A 24,060-nucleotide genomic window follows, 5' to 3' on the forward strand; every position below is an offset into this window, starting at 1 on the left:
GCTCTTGAGGATTGTCATAGCACATTGAGACCATAACGTTGAGTGAAATAAGTCAGACACACAAGCTTAAATATTGCATGGATTCTCTTATATGAGCAACCCAGAATATACAGAGAAGAACAGAAGATAGTTTATAGGAAATAGGGAGAGAGATCTTTTGAAAAAGGGAAGGGGAACCAGAGGCGGGGGGAGATGAAAAAAAGAATTAAAGTGTGTTATGTACATATACCAATTCTCCAGGAGGAATGTGGTCATTAGGCATTATGAACATGTGCTAATAAAAAATTGAAAAAAAAGAACTATGGACTTGAGTGTTCTTTATATTTCATGCATATTTCACATTCTTGAGCCCATTGGGGTGTGTACGTTTTTTCTCTAAGGGGAATCTTATTGAAAATGTGTGGGAAAACAGAGTGCGGAAGTAGTAGCAAGCCGTTGGTGTGATTATTTATGCTAGTTGTCTCAGCCACATGTTTAGAACTGATTTGAAGCCTTCTTTGTAGTTTCCATTGTGTTTTATACACCCTTCTACTGCCTGAGAAGTAGGACCAGAACATGAAAACAAATTAGTCCAAATTCCTACCTGAGCGATACGTTTTTTTCTGATTTCTCAAAATGTACTCCATTATAAATACTTGGTAATTAACCTTATTATCTGCATGCAGACTTAAACTACAAACTTTGGTGACGGTCTTTGTTTTCCCTGGATTCCTAGGACAAAGGGAAGGAATTAAATACAGAAAAATATAGCTATATGTTTTTAACTTTGGATGTTTTAGGGTTAGTCATGAATAGTAAAAGAAAATTTCATTTGAGATTTGTAGCATACAAATGTATACTTATAAAAAAATTCAGAGCATAAACCTTTGTCCTTTAAACACGTCATTAGTATTGGCCATTTGGGGTTCTGGCCAAGTAAAAATTTATGAAAATGTGGAAATTCTCTGAAATGTTAATATGGAATTGCAAATGGAGATAATTTAGCCTATAATTGTTTTCTTAGTGTGGATTGATCATTAATGTAAAAAAAGTGGTTCCTTTATTCTTTCCTGTATCATTAATGTCAAAAAGAGAAATACCAATACCTTCCTTTCCCTTTCCTCCAGCTACTCGGTGACTGTGCAAGAGTCATACCCACACCCCTTTGATCAGATCTACTACACCAGCTGCACTGACATCCTGAACTGGTTTAAATGCACGCGGCACAGGTAAGGGAAGCCAGGTATGGCTGTGTGCCTGGCTGCTTGGGAGTGGAGTCTGATATGACCAGAAATACCAGTTACTAGCGAACAGGCATTCAGTGAATTGCAGCTGAGGGCTCACTACTGTCCCAGTCCCGCTGCAGGTCACCGGAGATGCAGGCTGGCAGAGAGGTAGCCCACGCCCTGTGGGAGCTTACAGTCTAAGGGCAGAGGAAATGTCTGTTCCTCGTCATTCAGTTAGCAATATTTCATCCAGCTTCTGTGTGTTGTGCTTGCCTGGGAAAGACCCTTGTAAATACGGATGTCACCAAATGGAAAGAAATGCCCGCCTCAGGATGTTTCTAATAGAATGTTTCTTACTCCATTTGTGCTTAAATTTGACCTTTAGGTAAAACAAGCTATGCATTTTCCTCTGTAAACGGGAACATAAAGAGACAAATCAAAATATTATTATATATCATTAGTTTACAAAGAGGTAAGCCTTGATACCCTAATCTTATTAGTAAAATATTTATGAATCTGTAGCAGTGATGGCTTGAATGTGGCACCTGCTGACTTACTCCCCATGGAATAATGCTGTGCTCAATGTCGCTCCTTCCCACGGGCCGACCCAGACCCCTCTACCTAAGCTAGCATTCCTTCCCTGTCACGTTGTATTCCTGCCTCAGGCTTTAGTTTCCTTCACTGCGTTTAGTCAGTGCCAGCCATTTTATGACCTACTGTTTGCTTAATATGTCGCTATGAAACAAATTCTACAAAATCTGTCTTCCTCACTAAAATAAGTTTTTTGAGGGTAAGAACTTGATTCGTTTTGTTCACTATTTCCTCAGTAGCTGGAATATAATAAGTGATTAATTAAACATATATATGTGAATCAATGAGTGAATGTTGCTTTAAACAGAAAAGCATCTCTTTGCCTTCTGCTTTTATAGTAGGATGACTCTGGGCTGAGAGTTTAAAAGAAATTCTTGCAATTGTAAATGAACGATGATTAGATGGGTATCACACAGGAAAATCAGTACTTTGTGAGTGATTTCAAGATAAGAAATGAGGAAAATCATGAACAGTAAAGTGTATGTCAGTGATGACACACCTTTTGGAGCTTTCAATAATAGCAGGTAGCCTGCTGCACCACACATGCCGTAGGTTTGCCACCACTGGGATAGGTGGACTTTATTAGGGATCCAATGTTAGCAGCACACTGTAAGCGTTAGCATAGATATTGGTCAAGACATGTATTCCATATTTATTCTTAATTATTTTGAAGTACTTTACTTTGTATGTGTTATTATAGCCAGTAGTCCCCCCATTTTTACTAATAGAAAATTATTTCGGATCCAATTGTCAGTCAAATGAACTAACCATGTGATTTTTTTCTTTTATGTAGGATCAGTTATCGGACAGCCTATCGACATGGGGAGAAAACTATGTATAGGCGCAAGTCCCAGTGCTGCCCCGGATTTTACGAAAGCAGGGACATGTGTGTGCGTAAGTAAGACTTCATCCCTTTGACGTGTGCTTGTTTGTCCCGGTGCTGGTTTGCCTCACTGAGGGCGGTGGGGTGGAGACCTGAGGTGCCACCATGCTGGAGCTCTCCCTTTCACTCTCAGCTGCTACTTTCTTGACTTGGGCCCCGAGGGGAGCTTTAACTTTGTCCTCCTCTGTTGTCTCTTAGAGAGAGGACTTGTCTCCATTTCCTTCCACCCTTTAGCTTCTGTTGTTCTTAACGTAGATAGAGGCAGCTCCTCCACTTTGGTTCAGAGCCAGGGCCATGTAGGATAATAAATGTTCACGGAAAAAATAGAACGTGTAACTAAGCAAAAAGAAGAAATTGAAATACATTGTGAATAGCTTTCTTGGTTAGTTAATATACTTTTGTAACACACTGGCCATGTCAGTGCAGTTATATTATTACACTAGGTATTTTTGACCAGTCTTAACAGTGGAAAATTTTACTTGATTTTCCAGTTGCACCTATTATAAACTACTATTGTGATTAAATAATTGTTCATATTTTTAATAATGTAAGGCCAAATTGTTAGAAGTAGAATTGCTGGCTCAGAGATGTACATACAACTAAGGCTTTTGGAATGTTTCCAATTTGTAGATACACCGGCACCGAGTGAGAACGCCTTTTAACTTTTACCCTGTGCCACTTTTCCCTTTGGTAATTTTCTTCTTAATTTGCATGCCTTTGATTAATAATGATGCTGAAGCAGAAAAATTACATGTTTATAATGAAACATCTTAGAGAATAATCACGAACGGATGCCAGTGGTCCAGATGGAGGGAAACTCAGATGAACACACAGCTGAGTGTGCGGAGGCGGGCTGACTGCCCGGCTCTTTGCCTGAGGGTGCGCTGACCCGGGTTCAGCCTCGAAGGCACCACTGGCAGTGCTCTGAGCGAGGACCTCTGTCTCCCAGGATGGTTTGTTAATAACCCCGAGCGCAGGACTTGCGTGTAAAGCCTGGGTACTATCTCATTACTTGCACAGAGCTTGGAGTGGTGCTTGGCCCTTTGTCTTCAGGCCTATCCTCTCCTTGGAGGCCGGCACATGGGAAGCTAGGCAAGCTAGTGCGGAGAGAGTGGACTCCCAGGGGCTGGGGAGGGGAAGGCTTCAGTGTTTCATGACCTCAGCTTTTCATCTGCTACCACCTCTGTCATTTTATTTTTCCCTTCTTGGAAAGTTAGGCAAGTTCACACGGCACTGTCATCCTGAAATTGTGTGGATGGAAATAAACTTTATATTCCACTACACAAGCAGCAAGGCACCCTCTAGACCTTTTAGATGGACACCTTTTGTATTTGCCTCTAAAATTTTCCTTTTCCTAAACCTTCTTAGTTGACTAGCTGCCTCAAGAAAACTGAAACGTTTTTCTGTAGATATGTTAACATGTTTAATGAGCTTACTGTCTGTTCTCCCTGGCCTGGGAGTTGTTGGGGCTTTTGAAGGATATTTTGCATTTCTAGGCTGTGATGTATTATTTTATCTCTGAACACCCAGAGACACACTGACCTCTTGTCTTTTGTCCTGGTCCTTGGGGGTGCCTTGCAGTAACTGTTCTGTGCTGTCCACAGCGGGCACCAGCAGGGCAGCCTTGGAGAGAGAGGAGAAGAGAGAACCTGGGCTTCTGGGCTGTGCTTTCAAGATCTTTTTTGCAGGCACATTTTGCTGCCAGACAGATAACAATCTTCATTTCTAACTGTTTGCAGTTACCAAAAGGTATGGAAATACAGGCTCTTACTGTGTAGTTCAGGCTAGTCTTGAACTTACAGTGTAGCCAAGGCTGCTTCAAACTCAAGGTGATCCTCCTGCCTCATCCTCCCCGGTGCTGGGATTATAGGCATGCACCACGATCCCTGGCCTATTTCATAAGTATTAAAACTAGCTCTTCATCAGGAAATTGTCAAGGACAGCGTGCTGGAGAACCATCATCTCTAAGCTTCAGGGACATTTGTGGAGCATTGCCAGCTCGTTCAGAGTCAGCCTCAAGGAACATCTGGGCAGGCTTGCCATGGGGAAGGGGTCTCAGAACTGTGAGGACAGTTGTGAGGCCACCAGAGGAGCCTGTACCATGCAGCCGAGGGTGACTCCTGCTTAGAGAAGAATGCAGTTTTATGTCTTTCTTTCCCCTGTAAAGGAATTCATTGTCCTTTTATAACAAATCATTTCCGCCTCTTTGTATGAAAAAGCAGATTCAACATAGTGAGTTTAATATAATTGAACTTGGTTTGATTAGATGCTTGCAGTGAAAAAACCAATAGGTTAGGTTCTAGCAATTATACACATATCTGAGCTAGACATATTCATTGCCTTCAGAGTTCACCCAAAGTGTTTCTTTAAATGTGCTTAAGACAACAAAGTAACAGTTAACTTTGACCAGGGTTTTCTGTGTACCAGGCACATATACCACCTCATTAAATTTCTAAAATCTCACTATGATGCTGGCTTTGACACATTAAATGACTCTTCAGTCTGATCAGTTAGTGGTTGGTGAGAGGATGCACCAATATTCTGAATAGAAAATGAGGATACTCTGCGTAAATAAAATAGAAAAGAAAATAGCAGAGCCGTTTATGCACCAAATATTGCCCCACTCCTGTCCATATCATTTTTGTCAAGAATTTCTTAACATTATGATTACATGACTTTAGAGATCAAAAACTGTTATTAGATAATTTTGCCCCATAAAACAAAGTTAAGAAATTTAATTTTCTTCATGGATTCACTTGTGCGTGTTTGATTCTGTCTCTTTTTAAACTAACTAAAATCAGTGAACATTTTTTTCTTCTGAAATTGGATTTTTGAAAGGTTCTGAAAACAAAGAACTTTAGCAGAAATAAGCATTCAACAGACATGGTTCAGTCTCCATGGGCCAGGAGCCAGCTTAATAATCTCGCTGGTGCACCCGGTGGGGCTTGGGGACAGGGGTTGCTGTCTTGGGTACAGGCGAGTCTTGGGGACAGGGGTTGCTACCGCATGTTGCTCCACCTCTCAGAAGTCTTGCAAGGGAGCCGAGGCAGGTTCTGTCTCTTTTTCAGTACTTTCCAGGTACCGTGAATAAGAACTGGAGGTCAGAGGATACTGAAAATTCTTACTTGGTACATTTATGGCTGGAGTGGCCTGGAGTGGCCTGGAGTTGGTGGCTTTCATTCTGTGCTTACGTACAATACAGGCAGCAGGTGGTCCCTGAAATGACATTGCATGCTGTCAGCTGTGGGGATTCTTGGAGGAGAACCCTGGTTTTCTTGTTTCTGGAGCACAATGAAGAGCCCAGCTCTGCTTCTGCCTGGAATGCACAGGCAGAGTGTTTGAAAAGCTTTTACGGGGCAGATCTGGTTTGGGGGTTCTGCTGTCTTTCTGGTGAATTCTCAGGCACTGCAAAAGCTACAGGTCTGGAGAGCACATGTTGAATAATAGGGTGTTCTGTCCAGAGACCAGTGCTCCAAACTAAGCAGGCAGTACCAAAGCAGAGTGGGGAATGGCATGGTGTGAAGGCTTTTTAATGAAGGAAACATGACTAGGACATGAGAAAAACCATGATTTTTTGATGGAGTCTTACTCTTTTTATAAATTTATTTTAAACTCTAAATTTGTTCATCCTTGGGTTAGTATTCTTGCTTGATCTGTGTTAAGAAGGAATTTAGATTCATTTAAGTCTTTTTTATTTGGGGAGTTTTAAATATTAATAAAGAAATACACAGAAAAATGAAATAGTTCTAATGTATTTGTGTATATATGTATGTATATTTGTATATACATGTGCGACTTGTATGTTTTTGAGAATGTAGACATATGTCAAAAATTGATCTCTTATAAAAGTGACGTTGACTGAAATCTCAGGTTTTTGTTTTGTTTTGCACATTGTTATATGAGTTGAACCCAGGGAGAACTGGAGAACTGAGCTACATGCGAAGACATGTTCAAATTTTAATTTGACACAGAATCTCATTAAATTGCCCCAGCTGGCCTCAAATTTGTGATCTTCAGTCTCTTGAGTAGATGGTGTATCACCTCATCCTGCAAAATCTCGGGTCCTTACACCTAAATAAATGTTTTCAAACATATCCCAATATGTTTTTATGAACAAATACCATTTCATAATAAATATTCATGTTGTGCATATTGTTGTTTTCTATGGATCTTTGTGAGATGACTTTCAGTCAATACTTTTGGTTGCTTACATCAATCTTGAGATATATATATATATATGAACAATAGTAGTATTTGACATACCAGGAAGCAAGAAATGTGATCATTTTAAATTTGTGGTTGCACAGCTTCTAGGTACTAGTCTCCTCTTTCCGTATACTCACCTAATATGAGCATCCTAGTTGCCAGCACATAGTTATCTGGTGCAACCTGCTCAAGGAGCAGGTCCTGAGAGGGACTGGAGATTAAGAAAAAACTACAGACATATACTAAAAGGAAAGCTGGGGCTGGGTAGGACCTGACCTCTCTGATGGAGAGGCAGCGACAACCCAGCATGATCTGCCTCTTTATTTATACACTGTAAAAGAAGGGGAAGCATGCCACGGGGCCGAAAGTGCAAGATCTCGGTGTTTCTTTGAGAACCCTGAAGGCGAAACCTTCTTGGAGCTATCTGTGCTGTCGTTAATGGGAAACAACACTAAAGCCAGACACCTGTTGGATTGGCCTTGCTCTAGTCCCAACAGCTTGTTCACATGGCTCACCTCTGGGGCTCCGTGTTCTTGGGGCTGGCTTGGCTCTAGCCCCAAGAGTCTGCCAACCTCCATCTCAGCCGTGGCTCAGCTGCTCCCCACAGTTATCCAAAGATAACTGTTATATTTATTACCACTCCTCTTTTGGCTTCCAAGAAAACAAAGTGTGGCTCAGATTCTCAGCAAAGAAGAGAGAAAACAGATTGAACATAGATTCAAATCCAGAAGCTAGCCTATATGTCTAGGATCCTTGGACAATAGATTTAATTTCTAGGACTCTTACTTTCTTATCTGTAAAATGGGGTTTAATATCACTTATCTGGTAGAGTTGTTACTATGAACAAGTAAGTTTTATGAAAGTGTTTTGAAAAATGCAAAGGCTTGCATGTACAGTGGCACCAACAGAAAGGGAAAGTCCTCACTTTGGTTTTAATGCTATTAAAACCATTGGGCTGTTGAATTTTAGTTAAAAATACTCCAGAATTCTTCTACTGTAGTTCTAAAGTTGCACAAATATTAGCCTATAAAATTTCATGAAATTAAAAGGAATTCCATGGCAATTCCTATGAATAGCAACTTGACTTGCCAAAACTTAGACTCTATGTCCCAATTAATTTATTTAATCATGTGCTGATGATTACTGTGATTACTGATGACTAATATGATAAAGTCCTTCTTTCTAGTCATATAAAATATAATGCAATTTGCTTTTTTCTGAAAAGAAAATGTCTTGGAAGCAAAAAAGCCCACATTTTTCTGATTCTCAATGTGTAACACCTGTAGCTATTTTAAATGTGAAATGCAGTCAAGTTCAAATGTGGAATTTATTTTATATAAACATATTTTAATTTTTTTTCCTCAAACTACAAAGGTAATGAATTTTGGTACAACTTAGATATGTTAATTGTATTAGTAGTTGTTAAATGTGCAGTTTGTGGTACCTTTGTGCATATGCACATATGTGTGTGCAGGTGCAACACAGAAAAGTGTGCTCAGAAACTTGCTTTGCATTTAAAAATTAATATTTTATTTATAGTGGATATAAATCCAAAAGTCTAGCTTTTTTAAAGTGAAAGTCATCTTCAGATGTTTTATCAATCTAACAAATTTTAACAAACACGTTGGGGCCTTTTGTTAATGTTTTGCAAACTTAAATACCTTAAAGTTTTTAAAATAGTATTTTATTAATAAGTTTAATTTCCATTTTAAATAACTCAGCTTCCAAAACTGACAAACTTTTATGTATACTTCAATAATTTTTATAAATCTAATGAGTTTAATTATAAATAAGATGAAATCTTAAATTTTCTTAGACACTGCAATATTGTATTTTTAAGATTTCAATTTTAAAATAGCATTGTACACCAATTACTCCCTACATATTTAAAAACTGAAATTAGAAGGTAGACTTCTTCGTTTGCATACTCTGCCTCTGCCTCTGCCTCTGTCTCTCTCTCTGTTGCAGTATTGGGGACTGAACCTTTGTACTGAGCTGTACCTGCAGTGTTTTTTAATTTTATTTTATTTTTAAAATTTTTGAGACAAGGTCTTGCTAAATCACTAGATTGCCCAGTCTGTGCTCAATTTATGGCTCTCCTGCATCAGCCCCCAGAGTTCTGGGATTACAGGTTCTTAAACAATGTAAATATCTTCTTAAAATTAAAATATATGAACTGTTGATTTGAATTTTCTTATACAATTATGTACTTAATTAAAAATAGTTACCTTGTAAACAAATAATCATACCATCTCATATTTTTTGCTTACTTTTAAATTTTGGTGATATTTTCCATTTTGCTGACTTTTATTGGCATTTATTTTTGTTGAGTTAAGTGTATCATGCAGTTTATCATTTTAGCTTTTTTAAGTGCACATAGTTCAGTAGTGTTAAGGGCATTTGTATTGTGCAGTAGATCTCTGGAATTCATTGTTCAAAACTGACACTGTACTCATTTAATTTTTTTCCTTCTTCTCCACCCCCAGGCATTTGACAGTTACCTTTCTATTTTCTATTATCACTACTTTAAGTACTTCATGTGAGTGGAATTGTACAGGGTTTGACTTTTTGTGACAGGCTAAATTCCCTTAGCACAATGTCCTTGAGGTTTATCTATGTTGTAGCAGATGTCAGGATTTCCTACTTTTTAAGGGCTGCATAATATTTCTTTAAATTGTTTGCTGAAAGTTTTAAACACTAGAGAACATGTTCTTTGCTTATTACCTTGCTGGAGGCACACTGAACTCATTTTCTATTCTAGATAGACTATCCTGTATTCCTCAGATTGAAGAGATATTATTTATTAGTTTCAATGTATAGTAGAACCACCAGCCAAGTTGGTTACTTTAGTTGACTGAATTTTGTTTATCTTTGTTAAGCTATATGAATGTACTTTTACCGCCTAATTTTCATGAAAATTGACACAATCATATAGTCTTTTCATACAGTTCTTATCTTTTTATAACCACATAGCTCTTGTAAATGTGAAAATGATATCAGTTGCATTTTGTAAGCCTTGTGGCTATTTTGGAAGTGAAATCACAGCCTCTAAGGTCGTTTTGTCCTCTTCCATCTGGCCTTGGGCTCCTCCCATGTACAGTCTGAAGTTACAAGCACGGCAGCTGTGTAGCTCTTACCACAGGGTATTAATTTCTTCCACAAATATCAGCCATCTCCAGACACTCCCCACCCTCTCACTGTCCCCACCCTTCCACTTGCCTAAGATTCTGTGTGGTTCTTTAGCTCAGAGTTCTGATTTTCTTCCGCAGATGAAAAGATGTGGAGCATGAATAGGCTCAAATGTACTGTTCCAAGATTATTTGTGCGTGTTTCCTCCTGTTTTTCTTACCTCACTTCCCTTCTTTCTTTCATTCCTTCACTTCCCTCCCTTCCTTCCTTTTCCTTCCTTTCTCTTTTTCGTTCCTCTGTTTCCTGCCTCTTTGCCTTCTCTCTCATCTTTCTCTTCCCTTCCCTTCCCTTCCCTTTTCTCCTCCTCCCTTCTCTCTTTCCCTCCCTCCCTTCCTAAGCACCAGAAGCTGATGAATGAGCCACACAGGGCTCAATTTTGAAGTGTAGTCAGTGGAAGGAAGGGAATGATCCTCTGACCCCTCCCTGGTGGACTGTGTCATTTTGTTTATTAGAAGTAAAACATTTGTTGTGTCTTTTAAAAAGCTGCTAAAAATTATTTTTCAGTGAAACCAATTTTTTGTCTGTCACAATATTGGAAAACAGAGAGGGAAAAAAATCACTGATTGTCCCATCATTTTGGTGTACAGCTTTATAGACTTTTTTAACTTCTTTAACTCAAAAGAAAATTTATAGAATTAAACCTTTCATATTTTTTGTAAACTGTTCATTTGTGTTATATCATGGATATGTTTCCTTGTAAATAAATTATGTCTAATAAAGTAATCATTAATTTATATGCCTAATAAATTCATAATTTTATGAGTGAATTTACAGTGTTCATGTATCGTAATGGTAATGACTCAAATAGCTTAGTGGCTCCAGTGAGTATCATTTTATATATCTCTTTGTACATGTAAGTGAACTATAAGATACTAGGTCCCAAGCAGCAGTTGGAAGAGGTGCGAGCAAGGCAAATGGAAATGCCTTCTGTCTCCTCAGGAAGGTTCCTAGAAATGATCACACTCCATGTTTCTCTTCTATCCCATTGGTCAAAACTTAGTCACAAGGCCTCACCAAGCTGCAAAAGCAAACGTAAAAACTATTTCTGTGAGGAGAGGATAGTGCATATTGGGAGACTATAACCATCTGAGCCATGTGTTAATGTGTTTTGATACAAATTCCCAATAGCAACCCAGGTTTTAACAATTTACACACCCACCAATAACACAGGGAAGCGTCTGTTTCCTCACATGCTCACTAACAATAGATGTTCCTATTGCTGTCGACCTATTTGATGAAAAACAGTGCCTTGTTTTATTTTGCATTTCCTTAGTTAAAAGTGATGCTCTAAAAATTTATGCCTAATAGCCACCATTTGTATTTTGGCTTAAAGGACAGGAGCAGGATGAGAGCTAAAGTGAGACTATTTTGTCCTTCAGAAATCCACAGAAACACTGCTTGGACACAGTAGGTGACAGTGGAAAAGGAAAGAGAAACAGCCTGCTTGGGGGGTAGAAAAGGAAGATAAGACTAGGGGTTACTTACAAATTCCACGGGGGTCAACCCAGCAAGAGTTTCAGGTCCTATAGAGTCCCTGACCCTAACTGATATCATGGGTTCCTATTCTGTCTGCACAGCAACGTTCTCTAGAACTCCCTTTCCCAAGACTTCAACTCTTCACAGAGCCAGGGCGATCTAGAGCCAGGGCAGATTTGCATCTTCTTCCACTGTTGGGAGAAGAGTAACCTCTGATACCGTGCCTGTGAGGACAGCTCCTGGCCCAGCTGAACTGGAAAGGAGTGGACGGTCATGGTCCCCACAGTACTTGTGGTAGTTCAGGAACATTTTGGAGCCCATGGGGTTTTGAGGCTGCCCTAAGGACCATTGTTTATGATCTCATAACTCCAGTAAAATGTTTGGAGGTACAGAAAACTAATTTTCAAACCTATCTTTGAAAACTGACGTTTGACAAGATAGAAGTTGCCTTTAGATATGGTTAAGAGGGACGTGGAAAAGCTCACAGGAAAGACAGCCGAGTGGGAAGTGGGCAGTCACCCTCTGCAGGGAGGGCTGTTGAATCCAGAGACAAGGCCAGCAATACATTCACATTTAGATGTCCTTGGCTCCGTCTTGGTTGTCGGCACAAAAACAGATCACTGTAAACAGGTCTTCCTGAATGAAAATCATGCACAGACAAACGGAATGGTCAGATGTTCCTCCTCCAGTCCAGCTTCCCTCCTCTTTGCCCAGATGCCTTGTCTTCCGCTGCTGGGTGCTGTTGCAGTGGAAGGGGCCATTTTGATGACTGTCTTCTTTGGAGTAGACTTCACTCTTGTGTCCTGTTTTTGTTACATGGAAGTCAAATGCTCACTTGGAGCTGAGATTCTACCCGGGTATCCAGGCTGTGTGACCCACAAGGAGGACAAAGCAGAGAGGCTTGGAGACTGGGTCACCCCCTCCGGTCTGCAGGCCAGATCTGTGGTGAAAGATGAGTTCCCATGGGTGTGCCCTGCCGGTCTTTGGCACTTGTTGAGAGAACTTCGGAGCCATAAGTAAGAAGCCCTAACTCCCACACACTGAAGTGTATATGATTTCCTGTTCTTAGCAGAGAGCAGTGTGACAATTGATTATCAGAGTAGTGAATAAATGTTCACAGCTGATTTTTAAGTTGGCCAACTCTATGTAAAACTGAGTTGGTTATAGGCACATAAGGCTCTGTAGCTGTGTTTGGGTTTATATGAAAAATAATTCCATACATTACCTCTGTTCTTGTTTGAATATCGTGCTTCAGAAAGCAGAGGGTCTTAAACCCAAATGTTGGGGCAAAGGCTTACAGACCTAGGACACTTTTCCTTCCAGGAGACAGGTTGCCACCCAGGCAGTACTCTGACAGAGAGGGCTTCGCCGCTGGTATTGCTATTGTCCCAGGAAAAATTAGCTCCTTCTTTGTCACCTGGAGTATTTGTCACAGCCGTGTGGGCTCATGTTATCCACAGCTCTACATGGGGGATGGGCAGGGACTCCCAAAGCCTTGTTTGCTGCAGTGTCAGCTATGCGACGGTGAAGTAGGAGCAGGATGGGCAAATTCGCAGCCTGGGCGAGGCTTTGGGATGAGCTCCACTGAGGTGCTCCCTGCCTTGATGATTATGTATGGGACATGTGTCATTCTTCATTCGGGCTTTGTGTCATTTTGGTGTTTTCCTGATGAAAACCCTTTTTTCAAACTGAGAGTTGCTCAAGTGCAGAGGGAGACTGCTTATTTGAACACTGAAGACTCAGTGTTTGGTGGAGGATTGTTTCAGCAAGAGCTCGGCTCCTCTGACAGATTTAGGGGGCCAAAGCAGGGCTGAAGGAAAGGAGAAAATGTACCTTTGAAGTTCAGGGCAGCCAGAGTATTCTGCGTTGGGTTTGTTTGATTCTCAGAGGCTTGTTTAATAATAAAGTTGTGATCCTGTCAAATATTTCCAAAAAACCTTGGTCTGTAGATTCTCTTAAGCAGACCCTTTGAGAAGAGATAAAAATGATAATCCTGTTTAGCTAGCCAGAGACTGCAATGAACTGACAGCAATCAGATGGTGTGTCCCTCAGTCTACCTACTCAGGGTGCCCTTCCTGCCACCAGCAGTGGATTTTTTCATGTTTCCATAGAGACCCTGTACTCAGTTGCTATGGAGTCTGACTTGATTCGGAGGCACCTACCAGTAAAGGGAGGGAAAAGCCCTTTGTCCACATGCAGCACCAGCAGACATTCCAATTTTCCCACATAACTATTGGAACTCAAACTCTTTCTTTCTAGCTCTGGTTATTAGACTTTGCTAGTGGTGAAGGTAGGATTTAATAAATAATGCAGTAAGCCTTGGTTGTTTTACTGGCTGCCAATGCCTGTTCACTATTTAGAATTTTATATGTATAAAATTCACCATGAATGGAAGGTAGCCTCGCTTTAACCAGATGGAAATCATGTTGGCTATCTGTTTTTTGCTTAAGAAGGACTGACTTTAGAGTCCCATGGAGACGAGGCAAAGGGAAATAATGAAAAATCCCTGCCTATTCATGAGAAGCGAGTTCCCGAAATTGTACTCTTTGCAATACAGGTAGGATTTTTTACAGATCTAATACTTTATGCAGTGCCCTCACAGGGACAGATAATAGCTAATATAAAAACCCAGAACTGAGAAGCAATTTTTATTGTAACATGGTTCAAATATTTTTAGTGCAAAGCAATTTAAATATAATGGAGAAAATACATTTTGATCTAAATGAGCAATCAGAAAACGTTGACATGACCAGGTGGTGACAGGCTTGCATTGTTTTTAGTCTGTGATAGCGACTGCTGGGCATTTTTACAGCTAATCCAGTGGTAAACCTAGGGCATCCATCTGGGCCACACAAAGAGCTGCCGGGGGAGGGGGAAGCACTGAGAGAACCAGTGCTGTGTTTCTGCTGCAGCTGTAGTGATAGACCAAGTCCCAGACCTATTTTTTTTCCTTGATACATAATTCTAAAAAGACTGGAGGAAAATCAGCTAGCTCACCAAGAGAATTTCTATCGAGAAGAACAGCTTGTGGATTTATTGGGTCATGGAAGGCAGCAATACTTCAGGGTGGGCCTTCCTGGCCAGCTGGGCACGCTAGACTGGCAAAGGCAGTTATGCCACGTGGAAAGACATGGCCACCAAACTAATAGATGTTTGCGCTTAAAGAAAAACTGAGCTAGTTTATGGTGCTTGGCGTGGAACTGAAGGATAGAAGATGAAACGTGTTACCACAGGTGGAACACATTTGTTGACCTCTGGAGAGGGGGTTTTTAGAAGTTGGATCATAGATGATATCAATAGTTGCAGAGGTATGGAATGGTCATCCACAGAATTCATTGTTGTATTAGCCGGTTAGTTTGGCTGTCATATACTGGGTTCCCTTTCTTGAAGATTAGCCTCTTAAAGGTTCTAGGAATGCCTTTGATACGTCTTCAACATGCCTTGCTCCTCTTACCTCTCCACACCCAAAGAAAATGATGGAACAACTAGTCTTCAGAATCCGGTTATTCAGGTTTTTTTCCTTTTCTCATCCCTGAAACACAATACCCAGTATCTGTAACTTAAAGGAGAGGTTTATATCGCTTACAGTTTTAGAAGTTCAGTCCATGGCTGGCAGGCTGCAATGCAGAAATGGCGCAGTGGAAGGGCCTGCTGCAGAGGAAAGCGCCTCATGTCATGGTAACCAGGAAGCAGAGAGGAGAGAGGGAGGGAGGGAGATATTCCAGTCCAGCTGCTATTCTTCCTTTTGTGTGAGGAACTTCCATACTGATTTTAATAATGGGTGTATGTGATAATTAAGATGGGTTCTCAATTGGATTGGCTTGAGAGGAATCTAAGAGATTATTAAAGTGCACTTCTGGGTATGCCTCGGTGGGGTGTGGAAGTGTGCCCACAGGGTTTATATCTGGTCCCTCGCCCCTTACTCCTTGGCACTGTTCCCCTAGTCTGCTCCCTGGCTGCCAAGGGTTAAAGAACTTTTTCCACCTGGTCTTCCACAGTGATGTTCCTGCTGACTACGGACTGAATCCTCTTAACATGAGCTAACACTGATAAAGTATTAGATCTGTAAAAAATCCTATCTTGTTTATGAGCCATATAAGGCTCTTTTTTCTGTTGTGTGTGTCAGTGACTTTTTCCAGCAATGGTATAACTGACAAATACACTGTACAATTACGTTTCTACCAACAGTGTATAAGGGTTCTTTTCGCCTCACCAGCACTTAACTGTTTTTAATTTGTTTTGTTTTTTGAAGCAGGGTCTCACTATGTAGTTCACATTGTCTTGAAGTCACTATGTAGCCCAGGCTGGCCTTGAACTTGCAGTGATCCTCCTGCCTCAGCTTCCTAAGTGCTGGGATTACAGACATGCACTACCATGCCCCCCTGAGATTTTTTTTTTTTTTTTTTATGCTAGCCTTTCTGACTGGGAGGAGAGGGACTTTCAACAAAGTTGTGATTTGCTTTTCTCTGGTGGCCAGGGCTGTTACACATTTTTCACATGGGTAGTGCCATTGGTACTTCTTCCTTTGAGAAGTATCTGTTTAATTCATTTGCCCATTTACTGGGTTGTATTATTTGTCCTTTTGCAGTTGATGTTTTTGAGTTCTTCATATATTCTGGATACTAATCCTCTGTTAGAAGAGCAGCTGGCAAAGATTTTCTCCCATTCTATAGACTGTCTCTTCCCTCTGCTGTTTCTTTTGCTGTGTAGATGCATTTTAGTTTGAAGTAATTCCCTTGGTCTGTTCTTTCTATTAGTTCTTGAGCTAGTGGAATCCTATTCGGAAAGTTGTTGCCTTTGCCTGTATCTTGAAGTATTTCCCTTGTGTGTTCTTCTAGCAGTTTCAGAGTTTTAAATCTTATATTTAGGTCTTGGAAACATGGGCTTGACATTACCATGTGACAATGGACAGGAGACTGAGGGCAGCTGCAGCTTTCGTGAGCAAATGCTGTCTGGATCTTCTACGTCTTACCTGATATGCAGTACTTGTCTAAATCGTCCATTTATCTGGCCCTTGCAAGCATTTGAGTTTTTACTTTGTTTTTGGTGGGACACTTTAGTAGCAAAGGTCTACATCCTGCTTTCCCTTTCCCTTTTGAAGCCCTTAACGCTTCTAAAGTGAAATACAGATTCCAGACAAGGGAAATAATCTTTGCCGTTGTTCTCAGTCGTTGGCCCATAGGCATGAAGACTTCAATTATTCTCAAGCTGGTGGAGACATGAAAGGGTTATGCAAAGAGCATAAGGGCACCTGAATCCAAAAGGATGTGTCCAGGGGCCCCCACTAAGGAGAGAGGAAGGCAAGGACACTGAGTGGGAAAAGTGGTAACCTCAAAGATGACCTCCCCGCCCTCTCAGCTTTCCCCAGGTCTGGGCTTCATTGGTGACATGTGACTCTGATAGATTGGATAATCAGAAGCAAAGTGTCTGGAAACGAGCATCTGCAGAGAAACAGGGTGGGCTAGGGGAAATGCCATGTGGTGGAAAACATGCTTGTGGGAAAGAACGGTTTTGAAAGAATCCTACAGCTCCGCCGAGAGTGGTCAGACCAAGAGACATGCCATTCTAAAAACAGAAGAGCCTGGCATGGTCCTTCCTGTAGAATCATCATGCTTTCTCTGTAGACTCACACATGACAGGACCAGGAGGGAATAATCCGTCCCAGATGAAAGAACCTTCCTCCTGGACTCGTCTCTAAACGGCTTGTGGAGAATTTTCACATCCTGCTTAAAGTGAATCAGTTTGCAGTTTTGCTATCAGACCTGTTGTAGGCTGAGTTGTTAGGAATTTCCACTTAGACCAGGGTTTATTCTAGTGTTTGTCACTGTTCTGAAACTGTGGTTCATTAGGGTCATGTTACTTAATGTTATTTAAATCTTATTCAGCCTCAAGAGACTCAATGTGAGAGTTGTGGCCAAAATAGAAATGCCTATGTAAGTGTAGAATTAAACTAAAAATCTTTCCATTTTCAAATAAATGAATAGGATTATGTGCTCCAGAGATGGTATTTCAATCCCTTGTGTGGGATCCGTTATAATAGCCTATTCAACACAAACTGCATTTTTTTCCAGTACAAGTCATTCAGTTTGTAGAGGAAAAGCTTTGTAGAACATCAGGTTGTCATCTTTTTAATACTACCATTTCCCAAAATGTATTTTTTGAAAGGACCTAAGCCAGTGCCTTCTCAGACATTTGGAGAATTCACTCACTCATGGCTGCAGACTCTCACTGAAATTGCAGAGTTGTACAGTATTTTAATGTTAGCTCAATTTATTTTTTCTAAGTCCTTATTTTGTATATATAGAGAACTCTTTGCTCCTCTCTGGAAGTTCTCCTTATATTATAGTTATTTTTTCTTAAAACAGCTTTATTGAGATAAAATTGATATAATATAAGCTGTACATATTGCTAAGAATTGAGAGATGTACACGATCAGAATTCCTTACCTCATGCTCTGCAGTGAACTTACTCGTCACATACCAGCATTTCTCCACAGTCTCTCTGTTATTCCTTCTTTTCGCTTCTCCCCTTCCCTTTGTCCTCAGACAACCACTGATCTGATTTCTTCCCTTTAGGATTAATGTGTATTTTCTAGAGTTTTATGCACATGGAATCATACAGTGTACTTTCTTTTATATCAACATGGTCTTTTTGAGATTCAGCCACATTGTCCTGTGTGCATCATTAGTACCTTCCTTTTTATCTTTGAATAATATTCTATTATATATATATATATATATATCGTATATATATAGTATATATAGATAGATTGCTTTCAGTTTTTGATAATTATAAAAGTGCTGCCCTGAACAATTATGTGTAAGTTACATAAGGACGCGGCTCTTATTTCTTGTGGGTACTGCCTGGAGTGGAATGGCTAAACCACTTGGCATTTGGACACAGATGTTCAGAGTTCCTGTATTTATGATAACTGAAAACTGTATGCAACCCAGATGTCTGTCAGCATTTTAAGAACTGCCAAGCTTTTCCAAAGAGGTTCCTCATTTTACATTCACATTGGCAATGTATGAGAGTTTTAGTTTCTCTAAATCTTTGCCAACACTTGCTATTGTCAGTCTTTTACAGTCAATTAAGTAGATGTAATACCTTACTGTGATTTTTGTTTATTTCTTTTGGTACAGGGAATTGAACTCAGGACCTCGTGCTTGCCAGGCGGGCTCTGGTGCCACTGAGCTATATCCCTGGCCCTCCTTACTGTGATTTTAATTTTAATTTGTTGTAGTGACTAATGATGTTGAGCATCTTCTCATGAGTTTATTTGCCCTTAATATATCTTATTTGGTGAAGTGTTAAAATCCTGTGCCCATTTATGTATTTATTTTCATTATAGTGCTTTTTGTTCACTGTTTCTTGGATAGTCTTTGTATATTCTGGATACAAGTTGTTTATCAGATAAAGTTCTTGAAACCATCTTTTCTAGTATGTGATTTATCATTTCATTCCCTTATTGGTGTTTTTGAAGAGTAGAAGTTTCTAATTTTTATGGAAAAATGTATTAACTTGTTCTCTTGCAGATTGTATTTTTAGTGCCAAATATAGGAAGTCTTTACCCAACTTGAGGTCCCAAAGGTTTTCCACTACTTTTTTTATAGAGATTTTAAAGTTTCACATTTTTAAAATTTAGATCTATAATTCATTTTGAGTTAATTTTGTACAAGTTGTGAGAGTGTATGTTTGAATTTATTTGCCTATGGATATCCATTTTTCACAGCATTGTTGATTAGACTTTCAGGAGTTGCTTTTGACCTTTTGTCAAAAGGCAGTTGTCTATGTTGCATGTATTTGTTTTTGCATTCATTGTTCTTTCATTGATCTATTTGTCTGTGTTATATCAGTGTCATATTGTCTTGATTACTGTAGCTTTAGAATAAATCTTAAAATCATGTACCATTGGTCCTCCAAGTCTGTTTTTCTTTTGTAAAGTTGTTTTAACTATTCTGGGTACTTTGCATTCACATGTGAATTTTAAATCAGTCTGTCAGATTCTTTAAAAAAGCTTCTGGGGTTTTGATTGGTATTGCGTGAAATCCATAGCTCTATCTGGAGGAAATTAGATAACAATTTTGAGTCATCTGACAAATAAGTGGTCTGCCTTACTTTAAGGTAGTATGTATATTATTCTGTGATTACATGATGTGTTTTATAAATATCAAATAGTTCAAGTTGGTTGATGGTTCTATTCAGTTTTTCTTTAATTCTTCTCAGAAGTGTTGCTAGTTTTTAGTGCCCAGGTCTTTCACTTGTGTGGTTATATTTATCCCTAAATATTTCACATTTTTGATGTTATTGGAAATGCTTTTTAAAATTTAAGTATAATTGAGCTTTTTATATCATTTTTATCTGCCATCTTGTTGAACTCTCATTAGTTAGTTTTAGTAGTGCTTTTTGGTAGATTCCATCAGATTTTCTAAATAATTACATGTGTTTCCATAGTCTATAAGTTAAGGCCACTTTACTTCTTCCTTTCCAATGTGGAAAACTGTGATTTCTTTTTCTTACCTTATTGTACTCACTACAACTTGCAGTATAATGCTGAATAGAAAATGTAAAAACAGACATCTTTTTCCAATTCTGAGGGGAAAACATTCATTTTTTATCATCAAGTGTAATGTTAGTAGTAGATTTTTCATATTTGTTCTTTGCTAGGTGGAGGAAACTCCTTTCCATTTATAGTTTGCAGAGAACTATCAGAAATGCATACTGGATTTTATTACATGCTTTTCTAAAATTAATTTTGAAAATATTTATTAGTGGAAGTTTGCAGTACATGATTACATTAATTGTGAAGAATTTATACATGTGCATAACACATGTTAATTCTTTCTGAGGAATTTTTGAGGAAATTATATATTTGGATTTGTTTTTTGTTAAAACGGTGAAACACATTGGCGGATTTTTTTTTTTTTTTTTTGGTTTTTCTCCGGTACCGGGAACTGAACTCACGACCTTCCGCTTGCCAGGCAGGCGCTTTTGCCGCTGAGCTAAATCCCCAGCCCCTTGGCTGATTTTTAAATTTTATTCTAACCCTGTATCCTAGTAATAAATCCCATGAGGTCATTAAATTTAGTCCCTTTTATATATTGTTGGAATTAATTCATTAAAATTTTGTTTGGTCTTTAGCTCTATATTAATGAAAGATACTAGTCTGTGGTTTTCTTTTATTGTCAATATGTTGGTCTGATTGTAGTATTGAAGTAATTTTGGTTTCATAATAAGTTAGTATACCCTCCTTCAATTTTTCAGAAAACTTTTCATGGAATTACTATTATTTCTTTTTTGATGTTGATAAAATTTCTTATTGAAGTCTTCTGGAACTGTGATCTTCTTTAATAGAATGTTTTTCACTACAATTTAATTGTTTTTAAATGTATAAGTCCATTTATATTATTTATTTCTACTAGGGTAAATTTTCACAGTTTCTCCAGTTTGTCTAGATTGTTGAAGTTGTCAAACATTATTAACACTGTCTTCCAAAGGCACTGTTCCTAATAGATCTTTGTACTTGTCTTTATCCCGTGTTTATAGCGCATAATTCATAAAATCTTGGGAGCAGCCCATATGCCCATCAACAAATGAATGGTTAAAGAAAATGGGGTTCTATAAACTACAGATTACTACCATAAAAAAAATAAACTTGAGTCATTTGTAGGAAAATGGATGTGCCTTGAGACCATAATATTAAGTGAAATTAATTAGACACACAAAGCTTAAATGTCATATGGTTCTTTTTGAAGAAATGCAAATTATAAATAAAGAGCAAAATGAAAGATAGATAATAGAACATAGACCTATAGACCTTTCTCAAATGGTAAAGGGATCAAGAAATGGAGACAGAGGGCAGGAGGGAAAGAAAGGGGATGAAAAAAAGAATTAAGATGTGTTATATACTTGTACCAACTCCACACAAGGAATGTAATCATTATGTACTGCAAACTTGTACTAATAAAAAATGAAGTAAGAAAGCCTCATCAGGAAAAAAGGGAAGAGAATATTAGATATTGTCTTAGTTATTTTTCTCATTGTTGAGACAAATACCTGACACCCAAAATTAAAGGAGGAAAGTTTTTTTTAACTCTCAGTTTGTAGAGGTTTCAGTCTATAGTTGACTGCTCCAAGGCAGGGTGGCACATGGCAGGGGGGCGTCACAAGGTAGCCTACAAGGGCGCTGTCTTAGTTACTTTTCTCTCGTTGCTGAGACAAAATGCCCAACGCCCAAAATTAAGGAAAGGTTTATTTAGCTCACAGTCTATGGAGGTTTCAGTCCATGCTTGGCTAGCTCCAAGGCAAAGTGGCACATGGCAGAGGGCTACAGTTCAAGGCGACAGAAGATAGCAAAAGCAGCAAGAGCAAAAGGGAGGAACGGAGGCAAGCAGCCTCTTTCTTTCCCTTACATTGTAAGCAGGCTACCTTCACCCAGGGGGCTTGTAGCACTCACATAAGCACTCCTCTTCCACAAGCTCAGAATGCATACAAAGTAAGCACCCTAGCTCCCTGCTGCCTCCCTTAGTTGACGCAATGTATCAGCCATAACAGGCGCCCACGAGGTAGCAAAAGCAACAAGGGAGGAAGGCAAGACTCTGTCCCTTACACTGTATGCAGGCTGCCTGTCCCAGGGCGGGTGTAGTACTCACAGCCTTAATCCTAGCCAGAATGATGCCAAACCAGTCAGTGGACTGATACAGTCATCAAAGCCCTTGATCCCAGCCACACACACTCTAGATTCAGCCACCTCTGAAAAAGCCCTGTGACCCACATAGGCTTTGGGGGGACATCTAGACACAAATCATAACAGACATGGATTTCTCCCATTATGTTTACTACATGCAAACTCCTAGGCACCTAATACTCTCTTGGTTTCTCTATGATTGATCATTTATCCATGTACATCATGCATGTGGACTGCTGGGGCAGGGGGTAAGAGGTCCTGACTCCAGCAATTAGTAATGCAATTTTGGGGGTGCGGTACAAGGACTACGGAGTGTGAGGCACCGGCTGCAGGCCACTCTTCTCTGAAACTTTGTCCTAAAAAGCACTTCCTAGGCTCTCTTCCCTGAGATCCTCTTGCTCCCACTCCAGTTGGAACTCCCTTCCCTCAACTCCTAGAGTTATGATGATTTTTGAGACATAATTCACATACCATACAGTTCAACAGTTTAAATTACACCATGCAATGATTTGGTGTATTTACAGAGTTGTACAACCGTCACATGGTCAATTTTTAAACATTTTCATTATTAAAAAAAATACCATCTCTTTATACTTCCCTAGCCTTAGAAAACCAAATGATGTACTTTGTATCTATATAGAGTTGTATCTATATAGCCTCTCTGGGGATTTCATAAAAGTAGAGTCATCAATATGTTCTTTCAGAATTTCGCTCATATCTGTTATTAGTCCTGCATAACGGGACTCTGCATACGGGGTTTGGTGATCATCGCAGTAGGGTCCAGCAATGTGCCTGGTGTATCAGTTAACATTAAACTGATGGAAAAGAGAATTCTTTTTCCCTTTTATAAACAAATACAAGAAACAGGTTACAATGTAACAGTTAAAAATATGAAAACAAATGATTCATGTCTGCAGTGAACCTTGTGGTAGCAATTCGATTGGGCAAGAGCTTTGCATGTGAATGGCCTCAGCACAGTGTGAGGAGAATAACATTTACCTGGAAAGTCAACTCTATTTGCTGTCCCCTCTTCCTCTTCTGCATGTTCTGGCTCCTGGACCCGGTGGTGTGGTACAACTGCCTTAGATGTCAGCCCAGCCCACCACTGCCTTTCCCACTACTACCATGAAAGCCCCCTGTGAGTGTGGTCTTCTCTGAGCATTTATGTTCCAATGTAGCAACACAGAGAACAAATGAGAGAAACAAGATTTGTGATGTATGCTCTTTATTTACAACATCAGAATAAAAGAAACTTCTGAAGGGAGATGGATTCGCTGGAGGTTTGTGTTGGGCAGTTACTTTTGTTATTTTTGTTTGTTTGTTTTCTTGGTACTGGGAATCAAACTCAAGACCTTGCGCTTTCTAGGCTGGCGCTTGTGCCACTGAGCTATATCCCCAGCCCTGGGAAGTTATTTTTAAGAGATGCTTTGACCTTAGAGACATTTTCCAAATTAACTTAAATGAATTTATTATATTATATTCTTTAAGACATGGGTAGGATTGATCTTTAGACATTATAATTTGGCTACAAAGCAGTAGTTAGGCTGCCTATTCTTCATTTCACCTTTTTTTTCCATCCTGAGTGTAAATCCAAAGGGAAATATATGTGGCAGAAGAAAAAACAATCCAGTAGTTAATGGCTCTCAGTGTTAAAGCCAAGTATTTACAAGTGAAAGGAATGAGGCCCATGTCATTGGTAATGAGATTTAAATGGATTTAGGAACTAAGACTGAAACAGGAGCCTAATTAGAGAAGACTCCAGGGTCATGGTGTCAGTCCTCACCTGTCAGCCAGGCAGACAGACTGTCCTCAGCTTTTACTTC

The 24,060-nt window shown here is 39.5% G+C and overlaps 1 protein-coding gene across 2 annotated transcripts in view; it reads left to right on the forward strand.

The window, feature by feature from the left end:
• Megf10 (multiple EGF-like-domains 10) overlaps positions 1 to 24,060 on the forward strand; it is a 119,516-nt gene that overhangs the window by 6,300 nt on the left and 89,156 nt on the right. For both annotated transcript variants that reach the window (XM_013512378.1, XM_013512379.1), the window contains 2 exons: positions 1,107 to 1,208; positions 2,590 to 2,690. In XM_013512378.1, the coding sequence (XP_013367832.1) occupies positions 1,107 to 1,208; positions 2,590 to 2,690 (203 nt within the window). The remainder of the gene's footprint in view (positions 1 to 1,106; positions 1,209 to 2,589; positions 2,691 to 24,060) is intronic.

This window comes from Chinchilla lanigera, unplaced genomic scaffold (assembly GCF_000276665.1).
Source record: "Chinchilla lanigera isolate Chin_1 unplaced genomic scaffold, ChiLan1.0 scaffold00014, whole genome shotgun sequence".
Classification (NCBI taxonomy): domain Eukaryota; kingdom Metazoa; phylum Chordata; class Mammalia; order Rodentia; family Chinchillidae; genus Chinchilla; species Chinchilla lanigera.